The sequence below is a fragment of the Mytilus trossulus genome, chromosome 3, assembly GCF_036588685.1.
Source record: "Mytilus trossulus isolate FHL-02 chromosome 3, PNRI_Mtr1.1.1.hap1, whole genome shotgun sequence".
Lineage (NCBI taxonomy): Eukaryota > Metazoa > Mollusca > Bivalvia > Mytilida > Mytilidae > Mytilus > Mytilus trossulus.
In genome coordinates, this window is record NC_086375.1 from 20865652 (window position 1) to 20886571 (window position 20920).

At 33.3% G+C, this 20920-nt stretch overlaps 1 protein-coding gene and 1 long non-coding RNA gene across 2 annotated transcripts in view; both read left to right on the forward strand.

Moving 5' to 3' along the window:
- The first annotated feature begins 90 nt into the window (after positions 1 to 90).
- Positions 91 to 1764, forward strand: LOC134709276 (uncharacterized). Its single transcript, XR_010105942.1, has 3 exons — positions 91 to 291; positions 786 to 907; positions 1443 to 1764. It is a non-coding gene; the product is annotated as an uncharacterized LOC134709276 (long non-coding RNA).
- A 4811-nt stretch (positions 1765 to 6575) lies between these two features.
- LOC134710350 (nuclear RNA export factor 1-like) overlaps positions 6576 to 20920 on the forward strand; it is a 57343-nt gene continuing 42998 nt past the window's right edge. The window contains exons 1-5 of the mRNA XM_063570694.1: positions 6576 to 6763; positions 12170 to 12295; positions 12891 to 13017; positions 15755 to 15828; positions 16329 to 16396. Coding sequence (XP_063426764.1) covers positions 6712 to 6763; positions 12170 to 12295; positions 12891 to 13017; positions 15755 to 15828; positions 16329 to 16396 — 447 coding nt within the window. The 5' untranslated portion in view covers positions 6576 to 6711. The remainder of the gene's footprint in view (positions 6764 to 12169; positions 12296 to 12890; positions 13018 to 15754; positions 15829 to 16328; positions 16397 to 20920) is intronic.

Here is a 20920-nt window from a genome sequence, read left to right on the forward strand (position 1 = left end):
CAAATGATTGATTTTTAGTATAAATCTTCCTTTTAAAGAACTTAAGTTCTTTGGGTATATTTTTTTACAATGTAAATGTGTAATTGCTCATGAAAACGTTGCTATTGTAAAAGCGTTCTGGCGTCGAACATGATGCGTTCAAATTTACCATTTCCCCCCGAACGCCATGTGTTCGAAACATGCCCGCGTACATAACAGCGCGTGACGTATTTAATGTACCGGAAGTTTGGTTTTTGATCGTGATTGAAGAAGCTTCACTGAAGAAAATTACAGCAAAGCTTGATTTAATAGGTATGTTTAATTATCTATATTTATCACACATTTTTTTTTAGTATTAAATCAACAAATTTCTACTTTCACAGGACACTGAAGTATAAATGGAAGTAAAACATTTTGTGTGAACACATAACGGTGCTGTTATGCCATAATTCGATTTAAAAAGTAGAAGGTTCGTTGAGAGAATATATTTAGATGATCATGCTATAAAAAAAAATAACCAATGTAAATTTATACGAAAATGTTTAATGATATCGTTGCTATTGTAAATGTGTTCTAGTTTCGAACATGAAACGTTCCAGCTAATCGTTTTCTCTGAACACCATGTGTTCCAATGTCAAGACAGAAGTTTGTAAAAAGGCATACTGCAACACTAATTTTAAATTTCTTATGTATATGTTATATTAATAGCTTTCTCATTCTTAAATACTTAAATCTTAGTAATTCATTTTAGCAAATGTCCACCGTTCATACATGTATTGTTATGTATTCTTATGTTACTTTTATAGGGTACAAACACAACTACAGTACTGAGAGGTAATTGTTCGTGCATACCTCGCCGAGAATGAAGAGAAAATTTCGCAGTTCAAGAGATGACTACTTATCCTGCACCATAAAAGTACTTTCATATGTAAGTTTAAGAATTTTAGGAGTGCCCATTGACTTCTTACAAGTTTTGTTATTGCAGATTTATCAATAAAATGTGCACCATTCACTGGTGTACATTGAGTCTACATTATAATCAGAAAACTATTTGAGCTAAATTCGATATAATAACATCAATTTAAATTGGAATTACCGTATACAGATCATAAGTGAAATTACTACATATCTTAAAAAAAAAAAGAGGCAAAAGGTAGTTAGTTTCTAGAAATGTGAGCAGTTAGTTTAGTGACAAGTCTAACGACAAAGTTTTGCCTAAAACATCTACTGTATGAGCATTTACTGGACACTTCCTACCATCTTTTTTTAAAAGCTATAGAACACGAGAGCCCATATACTTGAAAATGCATGTATACCACTCTTTAACAAATGTATCTTATCTAATAATGCTGACAAGTATAATGGAATTAAAAAAACGAAATAAGAGTTTAATTCTAATTCTTAAGGAATATCGACATGATCCATAATTTGTTTACTCATACACTTTATATTTCATATTTTAGAACTCACAGTTGATGGATAACAAGGTTAAAGAGTAGTTATAACCCAAGGAGAAGAATGTTCTAAAAAATGGAAGCTCAAAAGACGAATGTTCTAAAAAATGGCAGCTCAAAATCAGTTGTAGACGACTCAAATCATGTTCAAAAGTACCTAAGGTAGCAGTGTTACATGAACACCGACTCGACTAGTAGCAGCATATACACAGGGTATTTTATGTTTGATATTGACTATCTGAGTGCTATGAAAGCTGTGGATCATCGAAAATATTGGTGACAAACGAGTCATTGACAGGACAGTGCTTGACTTGAGAAGTTGCAAACGATGAGTTAAACTGTGTTCATAAGTCACTAAACTTTGTTGTTACATACTTATTTTAAATATGACGAACAATTTGTTTATGGTTAAATATTTGGACACATTAATTTTTGCAAATTACAAATGTTATATTTTTAATTTGTCTAACTTGTCATTTCAAAGTTGCTTCAATATTTCACATTGTATTGTACTTTTTTTTTAATTTTGCCTCTTTTAATCAATTAAAGATGTTTTTAATCAATTTAATTATTTGTTTTACAAGACCACAATAATGTTTCAGAGAATAGAACACTTTTTTCTGGAACATGTAAAATTGTGTTCCACTAATACATGCATTTGTATACACTATGTGTTCTGGATATTAACACATACTTCTGGAACACAGTCCGAGCGTTCCAGAAGTGTTACAAGGCTTGGAACGCGTAACGGCATACAATTTTGCTCACAAGGTCATGTTCCAGATTCAAACACTAGGCGTTCAAGGAGAACACACTATCCGATCAAGAATAACACACATAGCGTTCGAAGGATGCACACATGATGTTAAAAACTGGAACAACAAAGTTAATATTTAGAACACTGTTACGCGTTCCAGATTCAAACACTCGGCGTTCAAGGAGTACACACTATCCGTTCAAGAATAACACACATAGCGTTCGAAAGATGCACACATACTTTTAAAAACTGGAACACCAATGTTAATATTTAGAACACTGTTACACGTTCCAGAAGTGTTACAAAAGGGTGTTCAAAAAGTGTTCAGATTCTTAACACTTTTATTTACAGTGTACATAGATGACAAACACAGTTTTCTCTCAGTACATTTTGCCACCTTCCTGTTTCAATCGGCAATTTGTTATTGGTCATTCGAAATCGACAAAGAATAACGGCATCTTTAAAGTTCAAAATATTAAGATATTCCTCAAATCCCAGTTTTCTTTAAAAAAAATGTAGTTAATAGCTTTTGACGAATTTTGAATTGGCGAATTCCAATTCTGAAGAAACTGGTCTAACAGTCTTTGCTTTTCTTTATTTATGAAATTTTGTATTATAAACAGTTGAAAGTTCACCGGAAACAGAAATCTTCACAAGACCGACCAAATGACACATAAATAACAATTAAACTATAGGTAACATTACGGCGTTTAACAATGAACAAAACCATATGATAGTATGTCTGTACAATTTCATTTTTTCTTTCTTTAATGAAAGTCTTTTCTGATAACAACAAACCTTAGATTATTCTGGAAGCAGTGTCGCATGATGCCATCTCTAATTTATAACGCCTATTTTCACAACATTTTATCTTTAAAAAGCTGCTTATCTAATATCATCTATATCTGGATATAATCTTTGGAATAATTACCGTTGCAATGGGATCATTTAATTAGTACGATAGAACCATGTCATTTTGCCCCGGAATTCAATATAGCAATGGAATGACATCCACGAATCAAACTCTATACAAACTGAGAGAAGCATCTGACATTCTAGGGGAGTAGGATGTTTCTGCCAAAATAATTGTTAATAATATAAAACGTTTACCCTAAGTATACCATGTCATTTTACATACTAATCTCATTCAGTTTAGATGTCGGATTACATTCATCGGTTGCTATGCAAGCAGCATAGCATGCTAAATTTTTCCAGCGGCTTTTGTATACGTCTGTATTTATTGTGTTGCGCAATATTTACTTCACCATATCTTAAATTGTGCAAAATTATTTATTTTTAGTTCTAACAAGTTATTTTCAAAATCCTCACCCCTGTTTAAATCAATTGATCGTCCCCCCATGTCATACCTTTCTTTCAAACGAAGAACATCGGAATGGGAATCTGTATTTGTATGGGTAAAGTATGGGTAAAAGTCGCAGAATCCCAAATGGGCTTTGTTACTTAGGGGGCGGATACCACAAATAGTCCTGAGTGCAGCTATATATTGCTTGAAGCTTTCGGTTGACTTGACTGTCACATTGCTGTCAAAAAGGATGTCCCAGCTAGTCGACAGCAGTCCTGATGAAACATGAGTTTTTAAATTGGTGCATTGATGGATCTTTACTGTTGTGTTGATGCGGGATTATCTTTCCACAATTTAGTCTTGGATTTTTTGGGGTTTTGCTTTGGCATCTTCTTTAGTTTTGGATAATGTGATTAGAAGTCGGCATCAACTATACCTGACCCTCAACCACCCTGTCGAACAATATTTACCTCTGTCATTTGTGCGATGCATCCACCATCTCTTGATTTGTAGTCATTATTAATAAAACGCACCTCCCTTCTTTTTACAATTTCTATTTGGTCTATTTCTGTCATTCTGTCCCATATTTATACAGATTGCTCCATATTTCATAATTGATCTGACTAGGCCGGATATGCATGTGTTTTCCGTCGTTCTTTTAAGCAGTGTTGTAAATAAAAAAAAAAAAATGTTAAAGATAAAGAATATGTATGTCTTCACATAAACTGCTGATATTGCGTTAAAATGAGAGTCTTCATCAGAAAAAAAACACGTCAGCATAACTCCGGAATAACATATAAATGTCATCCGCTGCATGTAAACTTCTCGCTACATTGAAGACCCATTGGTTGCCTTCGGCTGTTGTCTGCTCTATGGTCGGGTGGTTGTCGCTTTGACATATTCACCATTTCCTTTCTCAATTTTATTGTCTCCTAATGAGAAATTTTGTAATGTTAGCCTTGTATCTACGATGAGTTTTATTCACTTATTTGGCTTTATTACTTTTTTTTTATCTGAGCGTCACTGATGAGTCTTATCATTTAGCCGAAACGCGCGGCTGGTGCATTAAATTATAAGTCTGGTACCTTTGATAACTTTTAGCATGTACTATTGCATTGTTTATTTGTCATAGAATTGAGAAAGGAAATGGGGAATGTGTCAAAGCGACAACAACCCGACCATAGAGCACACAACAGCCTTCAATGTAGCGAGAATTCCCGCACCCGTAGGTGTCCTTCAGCTGGCCCCTAGAAAATATGTATACTAGTACAGTGATAATTGACGTCATACTTAACTCAGAATTATACACAAGAAACTAAAATTAAAAATCATACAAGACTAACAAAGGCCAGAGGCTCCTGACTTGGGACAGACGCACAATTGCGGCGGGGTTAAACATGTTTATGAGATCTAAACCCTCCCCCATTACATCTAGCCAATGTAGAAAAGTAAATGCATAACAATACGCACATTAAAATTCAGTTCAAGAGATGTCCGAGTCCGATGTCAAAAGATGTAACAAAAGAAAATAAATAAAATGACAATAATACATTAATAACATTAGACTACTAGCAGTTAACTGACATGCCAGCTCTAGACCTCATTTTTGTCATGTATATTTCTACGTTCTGAATGTTCTTAGATATAGGAAGATGTGGTATGAGTGCCAATGAGACAACTCTCCATCCAAGTAACGTTACAATTTATAAAAGTAAACCATTATAGGTCAAAGTACGGCCTTCAACACGGAGCCTTGGCTCTCACCGAACAGCAGCTATAAAGGGCCCCAAAAATTACTAGTGTATAACCATAGATACAAAACGGGAAATACAACGGTCTAATCTAATCAAAATTGAGAAACGAGAAACACGTATGAACTACATAAACAGACGACCACTTATGTACATAAATTCCTGACTTAGGACATGTGCAAACATTTGCAGCGGGATTAAACGTTTAATGATGGTACCAAACCTTCTCCTTTTTCTGAAACAATAGTATAACATCACAACATATATAGAGAGACACACTTTAAAAATATCAACTGCATGGAAGGCTTACCTAAATTAAAAAAAAACCCCACAAATTAAGACATTAGACCGTTGGTTTTCCCGTTTGAATGGTTTAACATTAGTAATTTTAGGGCCCTTTATAGCTTGTTGTTCGGTGTGAGCCAATGCTCCATGTTGAAGGCCGTACATTGACCTATAAGGGTTTACCTTTTTTTAAATTGTTATTTGGATGGAGAGTTGTCTCATTGGCACTCACACCACATCTTCCTATATCTAACAACTACGAATAAATTTGATCTGTGATACCCTGAGAATGCAAAATACATAGCTAATATTTGAAAATCTATAAGGGATGATTAATAAAGGTCAAAAGTAAATAAACAGATTGAAACAAAGATTTAAAGTATAGTACCACTGTGAAATGTTAAATATATTTTTTTCCAGAAAATCATCACTTGTGAAAACACCTGCGTCATCTGGTCATGTTATACACAGTTAAATGAAAATAATTTTGTTGTTAAAATTATACTTCTTTTATTGTGTGTAGAAAATTGCATTTTTGTTTGTTTTGCAGTTCTGTCATTTAATGTTGCCATTTTAGTGTTTTGACATTGAAGCGCGAGGTTTGGTTAGCCATAAAGCCATGCAGGTTCAACCCACCCGACTCAGTGATTTTTTCTTCAGATGTCCTGTACCAAGTCTGGAAAATGGCAGTTGTTATCTTATAGTTCGATACTATGTGTGTTGCATTGTTAATTATTTTTTGTTTCACTTCAGTGTTTCTGTTGTTCCGTTGTTTTTCTCTTTTAGTTGATGTGTTCCAGTTCCCTCGGTTTTAGCCTTTGTAACGGCCTGATTTGTTTTCTCTTAATCGATTTATCACTTTCAAACAATGGTATACTACTGTTGCTTTTATTTATTTAGAAAGCACAAAAATTAGTGTGTTAAATAGAAACATAAGTGCGCTGTAACTTAGAGACGTAAACCGGGTAAACAGGCCTTTATTAAGTCCCTATTAAGTACATCGTTTGTCACTTCAGTTGTCGGTAAATAGATATTTAAGGTACGGAATTTAATCCGTCATTGCGTCAAGTTTATCTATTTTACGCATCAATCAATGACGTGAACAACAAACACATTTTCTAACCGTATGGCAAGTCTTCTCAAACTAGGACTGCTAAAAAAAGAAACTGAAACAGATAAATTATGAGCCAGTTTAAAGTTACAACAAGTCGGGATGGCAGACGTGTATTTGGAGGTTTTTATTATCTCGCTATATGTCTTTGACTTTCAAGGCCAATGGTTTTACAATTACACGGATAAAAGAATTTGTGCCCATAATTTCAGAAAATATAATTTGTTTGGTTTAATATACCTATGGTCAGGGAAATTATTGTATATTTCGATATATTTCGACTGTGTCCATATCAGGGACTTTATATGTATGTAAAAGGTGTCTTAATGCAATGTAATGTGTAGTCCGCATGTAAATTGTAAATATTGACCTTTAACTGAAAGTACTCAGTAGGTCTAAGCGTGACGCGGGATTGGTGATTTTTGGTAAGCGTGACACGGGAAAGTCGAATTATTGTGTCGTGAAAACGGGAAAGGAGGTTTAGCGGGACCCGGGAAATGACAAAAAAATGAGAAATTGCTTACATACAAAGCGGGATACAGGAATCTGACAAAACAGTAAGCGGGATCTGGGATCGGAACCCCCCCAATGAGACCCCCTACTCAGTAGTGCTAAGATCAAGATTCAAAAATATATTTGTACTTTAAATATTAATAGGAATTCAGAGAGAAAACTGTTTGTCATGTGTTGAAAACGTAAAGTAAAACTCTGTGAATTCAAATCTTCGATTGTTTGTGGTTTCATCATAGAAAATGCTGATTCCGAAAATCAAATTGATGTTAGAAATGTATGTCGTTGATTCAAAAACACTATCATGACTATAGAGTGTTTCAATATGACTAAAACACAAAAAGCATAAACAAAGGAAAAGTTTGAAAAGTCATATGTTTCTTAAACAAATATGGTGCAATCTGTGTCAAAAATTGTACTTTATATTTTTCAAAAATTACTTTGGAAGTAAAAAGTGCCATTTCTTATCAAATTAATAAGCAAGTATTCATTAAAATACTGTTTAAAGAACCTTTAGCTGAAACAAAGCACAGATAGCAGTCTGCTACGGGTAGGTCTTTTCAACACCGAACACCCAAAAAAACATCAACCACTAAGAAAATCAGTTATTTTATGCAATAAAACGATAAAATCAATCAAACTACATTTAATTTAACATTGTTTTTTATTTTTATATGCATTATTTTTCTTAAAAGTCGATAATCAATATAATCAATATACAGAAAACCTTCTCCGGATTCATCACTATTTTCCGGATTTCATTGTGTGTGAAGAATCATTTGTCATCTATTACCTCGGACTTTTATACTATGTATTAAATATTTAAATTTTGTTCATGATTTTAACATTGTCTCTTTTCTTATTATTGGTATAACTTTTATAAAATTAAAAATGAAGAAAAAAAATATTTGAGGTGTCCAGTGGTGAACGTTATAGACTCTCTTTGTCTGTTCGATGTTGATATTTGGTCTCTTAATATTAAAATTTGAAGAATTGATAACTTAATTATTATATATACACATGATATAGGTCACATTTATAACAAAAAAAGATGTAAAAATTAATTTTTGGGTTGTTGGGTGGTGTTCGGTGGTGAAAAGACCTACCGGTCTGCTACTCTGTAAAACCAAATCCTGAACGAAAAACCACCTGCGCTGTAATCATTGTGCTGGTTCCTGGCAGTGTACAAACTTTTTACATAATAAAATACAAGTGGATACCAGTTGATAATATTCAGTTTTTGAAAAGAAATCTGAAATTTTTTAAGGGCATCACATTTTGTCAGTAAACATAAGAAAATCAAAATTTATAGTGCAAATCAATATGGATTAAAGGGATGGTGAAAGTTTAAAAGATACAAGAGTGCCATCTACAATTTTCCATTACAAAGATGGCGGACAATAAACAAAGAGAACAAACTCGAGATTTTTCTTGTTTACTGCTTAAAGTACAATATACAACCGGGCAAGCAAATTTTATGTTGTAGTATACTATCGCAGAGAAATCAGTTCGGAATTTCAAGGATATTTTTTTTTTATATTTCAATACCTAACAGTCGCTCTCGTTTGGATTGAAAATTTCTCAAAAATCATGAGGCGAGATTGGGGAATTTTACTGAAAATCGAGGGTGCCATAAACTTCTGCCTGGAGTTTTTCTAGAGCGAATGGGATGACCTAGTGTCTAGTGTAGTGATCCCTGCAGAAACCAAAAAATTACTTTTAGTTCTCAAATTTTTATGTCAAAATAAAAAAAAAGACAGTAAGTTTCTTTATCATTAGAAAATGTTGATATTCCATGCAGATTTTTTTTATAGTCATGGCTCACACTACTTCAGAATCATAGGGAGAAGTGACTTCTCTTTCTGAAACTGAAAGGGAGAAGTGATGAGATTTGAAAGAGCACTTGGCTACAATGCTTGGATTTTACTACAGTATAAAGGGTCATATGTAAATAATGTTCTTTTTAATATATTGTTCAATTCATATCTGAGTATACAATTAAAGAAACAGTTCAAATTCAAAGTTGTTTAAGTTAAGGTTCTTGTGAGAAACTACCAACTAATTAAATACATGTATCTAACATATAAAGATTATTTTTTTATGTCAAAAAGGTAAAGAAATTATGATACATGTATGTCAGTTTAAACTATCTTGTGTATGAAATTCAATGTTTCTCATCAAAAGATATATATACAAAGTTAAGCTGGGCCATAATAAATTGAAATAGTATGATAGTCTCAGAGTTAAATAAATATTTTGAAACAATACATATAATTTTATATGGAATTATATACACTAATCAATATTAGATGTAACCAAAAGTCTGTTAATGCATGTGGAATGCGTTATTTTTCATTTTGGGAGCAAAATTTTTCTGTCAGCTGTTCCATCTGTGCATCTGTAGTTATTATTGTAAAAAAAAATGGATTTCAGTCATAGCTGGTCTGGTTCCCATCCGTAGTTAAGGGTGGAGGAATGCAAGAAAATTTACAAAAATTAAGGATGTGTGACAAGCTTTTTGGAAAGGGACATGACATTTTTAATGCTATAATTGGATTAAACATTTAATGGAGACAATTTTTATCACGTTTAAATGAAGTAGCAAACTTATTTTGCTGCAGAAAGTTAGGTTGATGTATGTTTGCGAGTAGCAAGCACCGGAAGTACATAAAGTTTTAAAAAAAGTTGTCTTTTTATTAAATAACCAGCTACACACTGTAAAGACATTGCTTTAACCTCTTATCTTAAGAAAATGAATCGTTTATGTCTGAATTTCTTTAATTATCAATTAAAAATAGATGTTCCATCAATTTGGTAAAAATTGAAAATGTCTGATGACGAAAACAACTGAAAGCAAGTATCGTAAACAACAGGGCAACTTTTTTCGTTTTTGGGGGTCAGGGACACCTATGGACCCCTCAAAAAGTCTATCCATTATAACAGAACTAACCGTGAAGAGCCCTAGTGTTTTTCAGTCATTGAATGTACAAAAAAAACATGTAAGATGTTGTTCCATACTAAGCTTAGCTGCTGACCCTGTTTGTTAACATTCAAATTTCAAAACCTTATGATGCATTGAATTGTTCTTCCCAATCGAATTGCTCTATTGTCAATTACAATGTAGGTAATTTTTATACGACTGCAAACATTTTTTTTTCAAATATTGGTAAGAGGAAGACAGATTGTTTCCAGATAATCACTTTTGAATCAGTAAAAATAAATAAATAAGATTTTAACACAATGTTTATAACCACAAAAGGAAGCTTGGGATTTACAGAAATGCAACCTGAACCTGCACATGGCAACTGGTGTAACTATATTGCTATATTGAAAATAGGAGTTCATAGCATATAACTCTACCCATTAAGGGTTATGGTCTCAAAGGTTTAGGAATTAAGGGCAAAGAAGAGGAAAATCTAGGTACATTTGTACATTTATATCTGGTCAGTGGATAATTAAGACAATTAAAAAGCAGAGCAAGGGAGGTAATTCTAAAACATTTAGCATACATATATATGTAAACTTTTACAAAAATCTTATCCTCTAAAACTACTGGGCCAAATTTTACCAAACTTGGCCACAATCATTATGAGGGTATCTTGTTGAAAAAATGTGTCAGGCGATTTGGCCAACCAACCAAGATGGTCGCCATGGCTAAAAATAGAACATAGGGTAAAAATGTAGATTTTGGCTTATAACTCTATAACCAAAGCATTTACAGCAAATCTGACATGAGTAAGAATGGTAATCAGGTCAAGATATATCTGCTCTGAATTTTAAATTGAATGGGACTACACATTTTTAGGTTGCTGTCCCAGAATGGGTAATTTTAAGGAAATTTTGTTGTTTTTTGGTTATAATCTTGAATATTATTATAGATACAGGTAAACTGTAAACAGCAAAAATGTACAGCAAAAGTAAGATCTACAAATAGGTCAACATGACCAAAATGGTCAGTTGACCCCTTAAGGTGTTATTGCCCTTTAACCTATCATGTCCACAGTCATCATTAGGTTATCTTGTTTTAAAAATGTGTCTGATGACCCTGCCCACGAAACAAGATGGCAGACATGGCTAAAATTTGTACATAGGGTAAAATGCAGTTTTTGGATCATATCTCTGAAACCAAAGCATTAAGAGTAAATAAAACTGTTCATTAATTCAAGATATGTCTGCCTTGAAATTTTCAGACCAATCGTTCAACTTATTGGGTTGCTGTCCCTGAATTGGTAATTTTAAGAAAATTTAGCAGCTTTTGCTTATTATCTCAAATATTAATATAAATAGAGATAAACTGTAAACAGCAATAATGTATCATGATATTTGGTCCTTCTAACAGTTAACCCTTGAAAAAACTATGCTGAATAGAACATACACAAAGCAATGGAGGCCGGAAGTTGGATTTTTTGAAGTTCTGAAATGTTTTTAGGGCATTCTGAAGTCATTGGCATTTTTGAGCAATGATATAGAATTAGAATGAAAACATATCTTTAGAAATGTTTTTTTACTTAGAAGAGTAGAAAAAATGTATTCTTCACTAATTTTGTACACTGGTAGAAGCGTTACCGTAATGACGTCAATGAATAGTTTTCATGTGTGATAAGTACAGTACATGTATCAAAGTCTGAATGAACCAACAAGATGACCCATTATAGACAAATTATAAAAAAAGATGTGGTACAAGTCACAAGTGTATGATTGTCAATGAGACAACTGTCCACAAAGAATCTGAAATGACACAGAAATTACCGTATGGCCTTCAACAATGAGCAGGGCCCATACTGTATAGTCAGCTATAAAAGGCCCTGAAATGACAATGTAAAACAATTCAAAGGAGAAATCTAACGACCTTATTTATGTAAAAAATTGAACGAAAAACAAATATGTGACACGTAAACAAACGACAACCACTGAATTACAGGCTCCTGACTTGGGACAGGCACATATGTAAGGTAGGATCCCTAAAAAAAATTGTTATACAAGGTTCAATTTAATATAACTTTGATATTTGTTATTAAGAACACGATGACCGATGGACAGACAATGGCAGAGGAGGTCATGGTGGTGGACAAAGATCTTTTGGAAAACGAGGTGGAAGGAAGAATTATGGGGGCTTTAATAGAGGAGGTGGTTACAACAGAGGTGGTATGTAGTCTATAATTTAACATTGGTGAAGCATTAATATTTCTGTTCCAAGAATGAAGTTTAGATTTTGTTACCCTTATGTTTCAGGACTTCTTGTTATGATTTCAAGTTTGTTTTTTTACACACTGCTTATATAATTTTATGAAGGCACACTCATTACATTGTATATTATTATCATCATGATAAAAAAAGGCAAAACTGACATGAGTCATGATTATATCAATGTCATATTTACCTATTTTAATACATAAAAAATATGAAATCTATAAACATTTACCAATTTCTGGGCAACTTATGATCATGATGATAACTCAAGATTGCCAAACTTATTGCTGGGAAATTTAACACTACATATATTATGTTTAGTTCATTGAAAAGTTGATATTAGAGATTTTCAGATTTGTTGCTCCAATTTTATGAATTGGAAGATCAATTTCAAAAATTATCTGCTCTAAAGGAATAGTATTATGTTGTGTTAGCAACTACTGGATTCAGATCGAGTTGGAACTTGGATCCAATAAGTAATCCACTTTCTGGTATTATTTAGGGACAGAAAGGCTGAAGCTAATAAGAGAAATAATATTATATTTTGAAGGAAGACCAGATAGATCTAGAGGAAGAGGTAGAGGATTCAATAATGGCCCTGGACCCAGAAGTAGATTTGATGATGAAGGAGATGTAGATATGGGAGGTAACTCTGGTGGGCCATCCACATCAAGATAGTAAGTGTTTCTGTAATATATTTGAGGTTTTTACTTTTGTTTGTTTTGATTTTATTTAAAATTATGGTGACACAGCCCAATATTAATATTTCATGCATGTAAATGACAGTTCCCTTTATGAGCAGATAATTTGAAAAAAGTAGGACTAAATGGGTTGATTTATATACATGCATCTATATTTTATATATATATTTTTGTGAAGAGTTTTCTGTATGTTACTACAGGAATTTTGTTGTCAGATTAAAGTATTTTTTCACATTAGAGCCGACTGCATTGAGTATGTAGGGAAATGTAATATATTTCTGGTTAGCTTTCTGGCTAGCTGAACAGTGAAGTCATTATTAGGTTTGGTTACTACCCTCTTTTGAGAGTAGACTTGTCCGACAGATAACCAATCTATCTGTCTGTAGGACTAGGCTACTCCAAAAGGAGGTTAGATTAACCTACCTAATAATTACTTCATGGTTAAGCTGGCAAGCAAGCTAACCAAAGATATTAGCTTTAGCTACACACTCAATGCATTTGGCTGTCACTTGAGTTTGCTTGGATTGATTTACTAACAATTTTACATCATTAAATAAAATAATAATAGACATTTTTGATGTCATGCTTCGTAATATCCCATTTTTATGCCCCACCTACGATTGTAGAGGGGCATTATGTTTTCTGGTCTGTGGCTCCGTTTGTTCGTCCGTCTGTGCGTCCGTTCGTCCTTTCAGGTTAAAGTTTTTGGTCAAGGTAGTTTTTGATGAAGCTGAAGTCCAATCAACTTGAAACTTAGTACACTTGTTGCTTATATGATCTTTCTAATTTTAAAGCCAAATTAGACTTTTGACCCCATTTCACGGTCCACTGAACATAGAAAATGAAAGTGAGAATTTCAGGTTAAAGTTTTTGGTCAAGGTAGTTTTTGATGAAGCTGAAGTCCAATCAACTTGAAACTTAATACACTTGTTGCTTATGATATGATCTTTCTTATTTTAAAGCCAAATTAGACTTTTGACCCCAATTTCACGGTCCACTGAACATAGAAAATGAAAGTGGGAATTTCAGGTTAAAGTTTTTGGTCAAGGTAGTTTTTGATAAAATTGAAGTCCAATCAACTTGAAACTTAGTACACATGTTCCCTATAATATAATCTTTCTTATTTTAATGCCAAATTAGATTATTACCCAATTTCACGGTCCACTGAACATAGAAAATGAAAGAGGGAATTTCAGGTTAAAGTTTTTGGTCAAGGTAGTTTTTGATGAAGCTGAAGTCCAATCAACTTGAAACTTAATACACTTGTTGCTTATGATATGATCTTTCTTATTTTAAAGCCAAATTAGACTTTTGACCCCAATTTCACGGTCCACTGAACATAGAAAATGAAAGTGGGAATTTCAGGTTAAAGTTTTTGGTCAAGGTAGTTTTTGATAAAATTGAAGTCCAATCACCTTGAAACTTAGTACACATGTTCCCTATAATATAATCTTTCTTATTTTAATGCCAAATTAGATTATAACCCAATTTCACGGTCCACTGAACATAGAAAATGAAAGTGGGAATTTCAGGTTAAAGTTTTTGGTCAAGGTAGTTTTTGATAAAATTGAAGTCCAATCAACTTGAAACTTAGTACACATGTTCCCTATAATATAATCTTTCTTATTTTAATGCCAAATTAGATTATTACCCAATTTCACGGTCCACTGAACATAGAAAATGAAAGAGGGAATTTCAGGTTAAATTTTTTGGTCAAGGTAGTTTTTGATAAAATTGAAGTCCAATCAACTTGAAACTTAGTACACATGTTCCCTATTAAATATAATCTTTCTTATTTTGATGCCAAATTAGATTATTACCCAATTTCACCGTCCATGGAACATGGAAAAGGATAGTGCAAGTGGGGCATCCGTGTACTTTGGACACATTCTTGTTTATTATTGGAACAATTTCAATATGCACAATAAAGGCATATCATGCGCCCTTAGTGCAGCTGTTTATTAGGAATTAGTACAAAGGAAATCACCTTAGTTAAGCACTGATATTATTTCATTTGTACAAAAAGGATAAAAAATCATTATGGTTGCATTCCTATTTATCAGCTTTGAACTTTGTATACCAAACAATGCAAGAATATTGGTATGATTTAAGGAGATGTGGTATATATGATTGCAATCTATCCACAAGTTCAAATGTAGTGGATGTAACAGTTATAAGCAACTGTACATTTAACAAAGGGAAAAACCCACACTATATTAACTACTATTACAGGACCTGTCATGAAAAATGGGAACAATTTAATTTATAACAAATATGACAGACATGAATGGAAGACAAACTACAGGTTCCAGACTTGGGACAGGCACATAAAAATGTGTCCGGGTTCAACAAGTTTGCTGGTGCCAAACCCTTATCCCAAACCTTGGACAGTGGTGTAACAGTGCAAGATAAGAAATAACAATCACTTAGAACAAAATGTTCTTCTTTGTGACTGACTGGATACATATGGTAAACTTAGTTCAAACTTAACTCCAGTGTTTTACTGTGACTGTGTGACAAGAATTTAATGTTCAAAACAAAGATTAGTTATAAACAACACACGGATTGACTTTCAAAAAGAACTTACAAATATGTATCTAAACTTATATCAAGTGTTTTTTTTACTAGAACTGAGTATCAACACTGATTTTTGGGATTGTTGTTTGAATTAAAGATAAAATTGTATCTGTATGTCTACTTTCATTACTTTTAGTACACCTTATGGAAACAACAGAAGAGGAGACAGGAGAAACACTTATGGTAGAGACAGGGATACACAACCACCATGTAAGATGGCATACTTTTCATAGAGACTTAAATACACATATACTATATCTCTTACATAGAAATACAAAATCACATAGTATTTAAAACACAGAATTTTACTTCTTTCTTGAACTCACACCTAACAACCTCTGTGTTCTCCTCAGACTCCTGGTTACCATGTACATTTTGTACCTTGCAGCACATCTAAAAAATCTTTCTCAGCTTATAAGAAATTGGATATTTGTAAGACCAAAAATTATTTCATGAACACTTTATTCAGATGATAAGAAATTAACAAATTCATTTGTTTAAAAAAAAACCAAGAAATCTTTTGATGTATGCTCTTGCGGTAATAGTGAAAATAGAATAATATTAGAATATCTCAGTATATTTTGATGATTTAATCTATAATGTTTTATAGTAATTCTTATGAAGGAACTTATTTTGTTAGTACATTATAATTCTTCATTAATAACTTTCAAAATATTTTGGTGTAAATGAAATTTGATGTCATCTTTTAGATGCAGATAAATATAAAAAGATGGGATTACCTGTGAGAGGTTCAGACAGTCAGTGGTATCGGGTACTGGTAAGTTATTTATGTACCAATTTTGACAGGAAGTGGTGATAGATCCTCATTATTATTATGGACTTTTTTTTTTAAAAGTAATGACTCTTATATTGAACTAAACATTTTGGTGCTGAAAAAGGGCTAGTATATTTACATTACAAAATGTCTGAATTAAAAGTTTAACCCACTATTTTCTGTGGAAAATACCATACCAAAGTTATGCATGTTAAAAATAAAAGTGATTTTTTTGACAATTTGATCAGGAAGTTTCCTCATGCATTTTCCTTGATACACATTGATGATATAATAGATCTAGTTGAATATCTATAGTCCGTTGGAATAGACAGAAGCTGCATTTTATCGTTGGCTGTAGGTGTCAATTTTAAATTAGTATACACCTGCTTGGAAAAAGGGTGTTGAACTGTTTTTCCTCTGTCTGTCCATTCATCCATTCGTCAGTCCATCTGTCTGTCCGTCCCTTGAATATTTTTTCGTCGCATTTTTCTCAGGAACTACAATGCAAGTATTTTTGGTTTAAGGGTTTATATAACAGCTATACTGTGTGCTGCGTTTTCAGATTCATCACATATGCAGATAGTATATAAACCCTGCCCAGTGAAGCACAATAAATCTAGTAATACAATACAAGGATTTATGAAATTTGGTTTCAGGGTTAATATATATATGTCGGCTTTACTGTGCGATGCATTTTCAGATAATCTCTTGGCAGCTTCCTGTTTACTGAACGCATGTATCATTTTACACATGATAGCCAAGTAGAAATTTTTGTCACATTTTTCTCAGGAGCCTTACCCTGTGATGCGTTTTTAGATTCATCACTTGACATCTTCCTGTTTACCAAACACCTACATATTTTTGGTGGAAGAAGACTTCAAGTCTTCTGAAGGCCTATGGTGCAGACTTAAAAATCATTGAACTGTATGTCGCATTCGTTTCTGTGTAGTACATTTTCATAACAACTTCTGATTGCTAACACTGATTTTTAGCTCACCTGGCCTAAAAGGCCAAGTGAGCTTTTCCCATCACTTTGCGTCCGGCGTCGTCCGTCGTCCGGCGTTAACTTTTACAAAAATCTTCTCCTCTGAAACTACTTGGCCAAATTTAACCAAACTTGGCCACAATCATCATTGGGGTATCTAGTTTAAAAAATGTGTCCGGTGACCCAGTCAACCAACCAAGATGGCCGCCATGGCTAAAAATAGAACATAGGGGTAAAATGCAGTTTTTGGCGAATAACTCAAAAACCAAAGCATTTAGAGCAAATCTGACATGGGGGTTATATTGTTCATTAGGTCAAGATCTATCTGCCCTGAAATTTTCAGATGAATCAGACAACCCGTTGTTGGGTTGCTGCCCCTGAATTGGTCATTTTAAGGAAATTTTACTGTTTTGGTTTATTATCTTGAATATTATTATAGATAGAGATAAACTGTAAACAGCAATAATGTGCAGAAAAGTAAGATTTACAAATAAGTTAACCTGACTGAAATGGTCAGTTGACCCCTTTAGGAGTTATTGCCCTTTATAGTCAATTTTTAACCATTTTTCGTAAATCTTGGTAATCTTTTACAAAAATCTTCAGGTGACAGGGTCAACCAACCAAGATGGCTGCCATGGCTAAAAATAGAACATAGGTGTAAAATGCAGTTTTTGGCGAATAACTCAAAAACCAAAGCATTTAGAGCAAATCTGACAGGGTGAAATTGTTTGTTTATCAGGTCTAGATCTATCTGCCCTTAAATTTGCAGATGAATCTGACAACTCGTTGTTGGGTTGCTGCCCCTAAATTGGTAATTTTAAGGAAATTTTGCTGTTTTTGGTTATTATCTTGAATACTATTATAGATAGAGATTACTTGTAATCAGCAACAATGTTCAGAAAAGTAAGATTTACAAATAAGTCAACATGACTGAAATGGTCAATTGACCCTCTAAGGAGTTATTGTCCTTTATAGTCAAATTTTAACAATTTTCATAAAATTTGTAAATTTTTACTAACAATTTCCACTGACACTACTGGGCCAAGTTCATTATAGATTGAGATAATTGTAAGCAGCAAGAATGTTCAGTAAAGTAAGATGTACAAACACATCACCATCACCAAAACACAATTTTGTCATGAATCCGTCTGCTTACTTTGTTTAATATTCGCATAAACCAAGGTGAGCGACACAGGCTCTTTAGAGCCTCTAGTTACACATGATTAAGCATCTGAATCATTTAATTTGTAAATAAGGATTGAAAAACATATATGTAATCTTTTATTTATGTAAATTATTAGATTTCATTACATCTACTTGAACATTATTTGTTTGCTTGTAACCGGACGACGATTCAGATGAATTTAACTTCATTTTGAAAATGAGTATCAGAAACACTACTTCGTGGATCTGCCATGCACTGATAAGAAAATCACAAGAAATCTACGCAAGAATGTGTTTTCATTCATGAATATTTCATGAATGAACATTTTCCCGCTCTACTTTTACGTTTACTATATGTATGTACCTAAGCGTGGTAAAAGCCAGAGTGTATCGAAAAGAATCGGGAATGACTGATTAATATGCCAGAATGGCTTAAAACAAAAATCTCAAATGTTATTGACTCATAAGACAACGCTTAATTTCACAACATCAACTAAAATGGGTTACAGGTTATAATCACCTCTATGAATCTAGTGTATATAAACTTTTTATTCCTGTGGTCATACTGCTGTTGTCATGCTCCCACAGTATTGAGTTTTGTCCTTGTTCTTCTGTAAGTATATATGTACGTCCTTCCCTTACTTGTACGAATTTCCATACATTCCAAAATTCATTTCTTACTCTAGTTTGCCTGAACCAAATTGTATGAAACTTATATTCAATGCCTATAACCACAATTCACAAGTACACGGGTACATGATGGTGTTGAAGTGAACAGACGTGTATTTTTTAGGAGAAGGAAAAAGTCCAATTCATAATGTTATAGTGAGTTTTTGATGTTAAAAAAACGGTAAAATGGATATTAGCTAATTATCGAGACATTAATGATAAAAACAATCTGAAATTATTGAATTTTGAGGTGAATTAAAGACATCCTGAGAATACATACATCTACGAGTGATTAGTGCTCACTATTACAACTGACCATTACCTGTCGGACAAACCTTACGATAACAAAAACATAAACATTACACTCAGCAATCTAAGTATTTACAATTATTATATCGTACAATATATGCACGTGTATCAATGAGTGCTCCAGAGAAACATCTGTATTATTTCACAAACAATCCAACTGACAATAATTGTACCTTTCGTACATTGTGAAAATAACATAATTGAAAACAATGACAGGTGGTGGAAGGCACGGCAGGGGTCGAGGTAGTGGTAAAGGGAGGGGTGGTTTCAAACCCAACCAGTCAGCCACTAGAACATCACAGAGAAACCGATCCGTATCCGCGGCCAAACGCCAGCGTATAAGTGACTCTGATTCCAATGTGTCTGAAATTGCAGACTTTATTCAATCTGTGTCAAGAGATGATAATTCCATAAAGGTTCTTGTAGATGAACTGCTAAAAAATCAAAATATTCGAAATTGCGTAATAGATGTTTTCAGATCAGATGTTTTTGATGAACTTCAAAACCATATTAATACACTTAAACTTCGGTTAGATGATATGGAACAGTATTCCAGAAGAACTTGTTTAAAAATGAGCGGTATCCCAGAACCTGAAACAGCCACCTTTGATGAAGATACAGACTCTAAAGTTCTGTCCGTCATAAACAAAATGATAATCAAACACCATGACAGAAAATTGGGAAAAACTCGATATATGATATCATAATTCGCTTTATATCATACCGAGATAGAGCATTGGTGTACAGTAACAAAAAGAACCTGAAGATGGTCAATGATGAGCAAGATAATGTAAAAAAAAGAATATATGTCAACGAGGCTCTAACATTAAAGCGTGCGACACTATTTCGAAAAGCAAGACAACTGAAACACGATAAGCTCATAAACAGCTGCTGGACTCATGATGGGAAAATTTAAGTACGGGACCTAACCAAAGACCAGACTTTTCAAATTAAAACCGAGAAAGATCTTACTCGGTTCCTTAAACTGATAACCAAGCTAGAACACCACGTCCAGCGTATACAAAAAGTTCTAAGTCCTTAAAGTCATAAGAAACGAGTGACCGATGAAAAATAATTTTCTTCCAATTCTTGAACCAATGCATACAAACATAATAAACTTAGTCTTCTGTGCTCGAATATATCATTTTGTTCGTGTAAATTTCGTATAATCGTCATTTTTTTTCAGTCAGTCAGTATTGTTGTGAAAATATGGCAGGTAATTAAAGTTCGTGTTTTGAAGCCGAAGTTTAACGATTGTCACCTGTTTGTCAACAATTGACGAAAAATAAACAAAAAAGCATGGAAATTGAGCACGTGTTTAACATGTAAATTCAGATAATAGTTTATTTTAAGGACATCCATGCGTATTGTGGTCACCGGATTTTTACGAGATGGGTCAC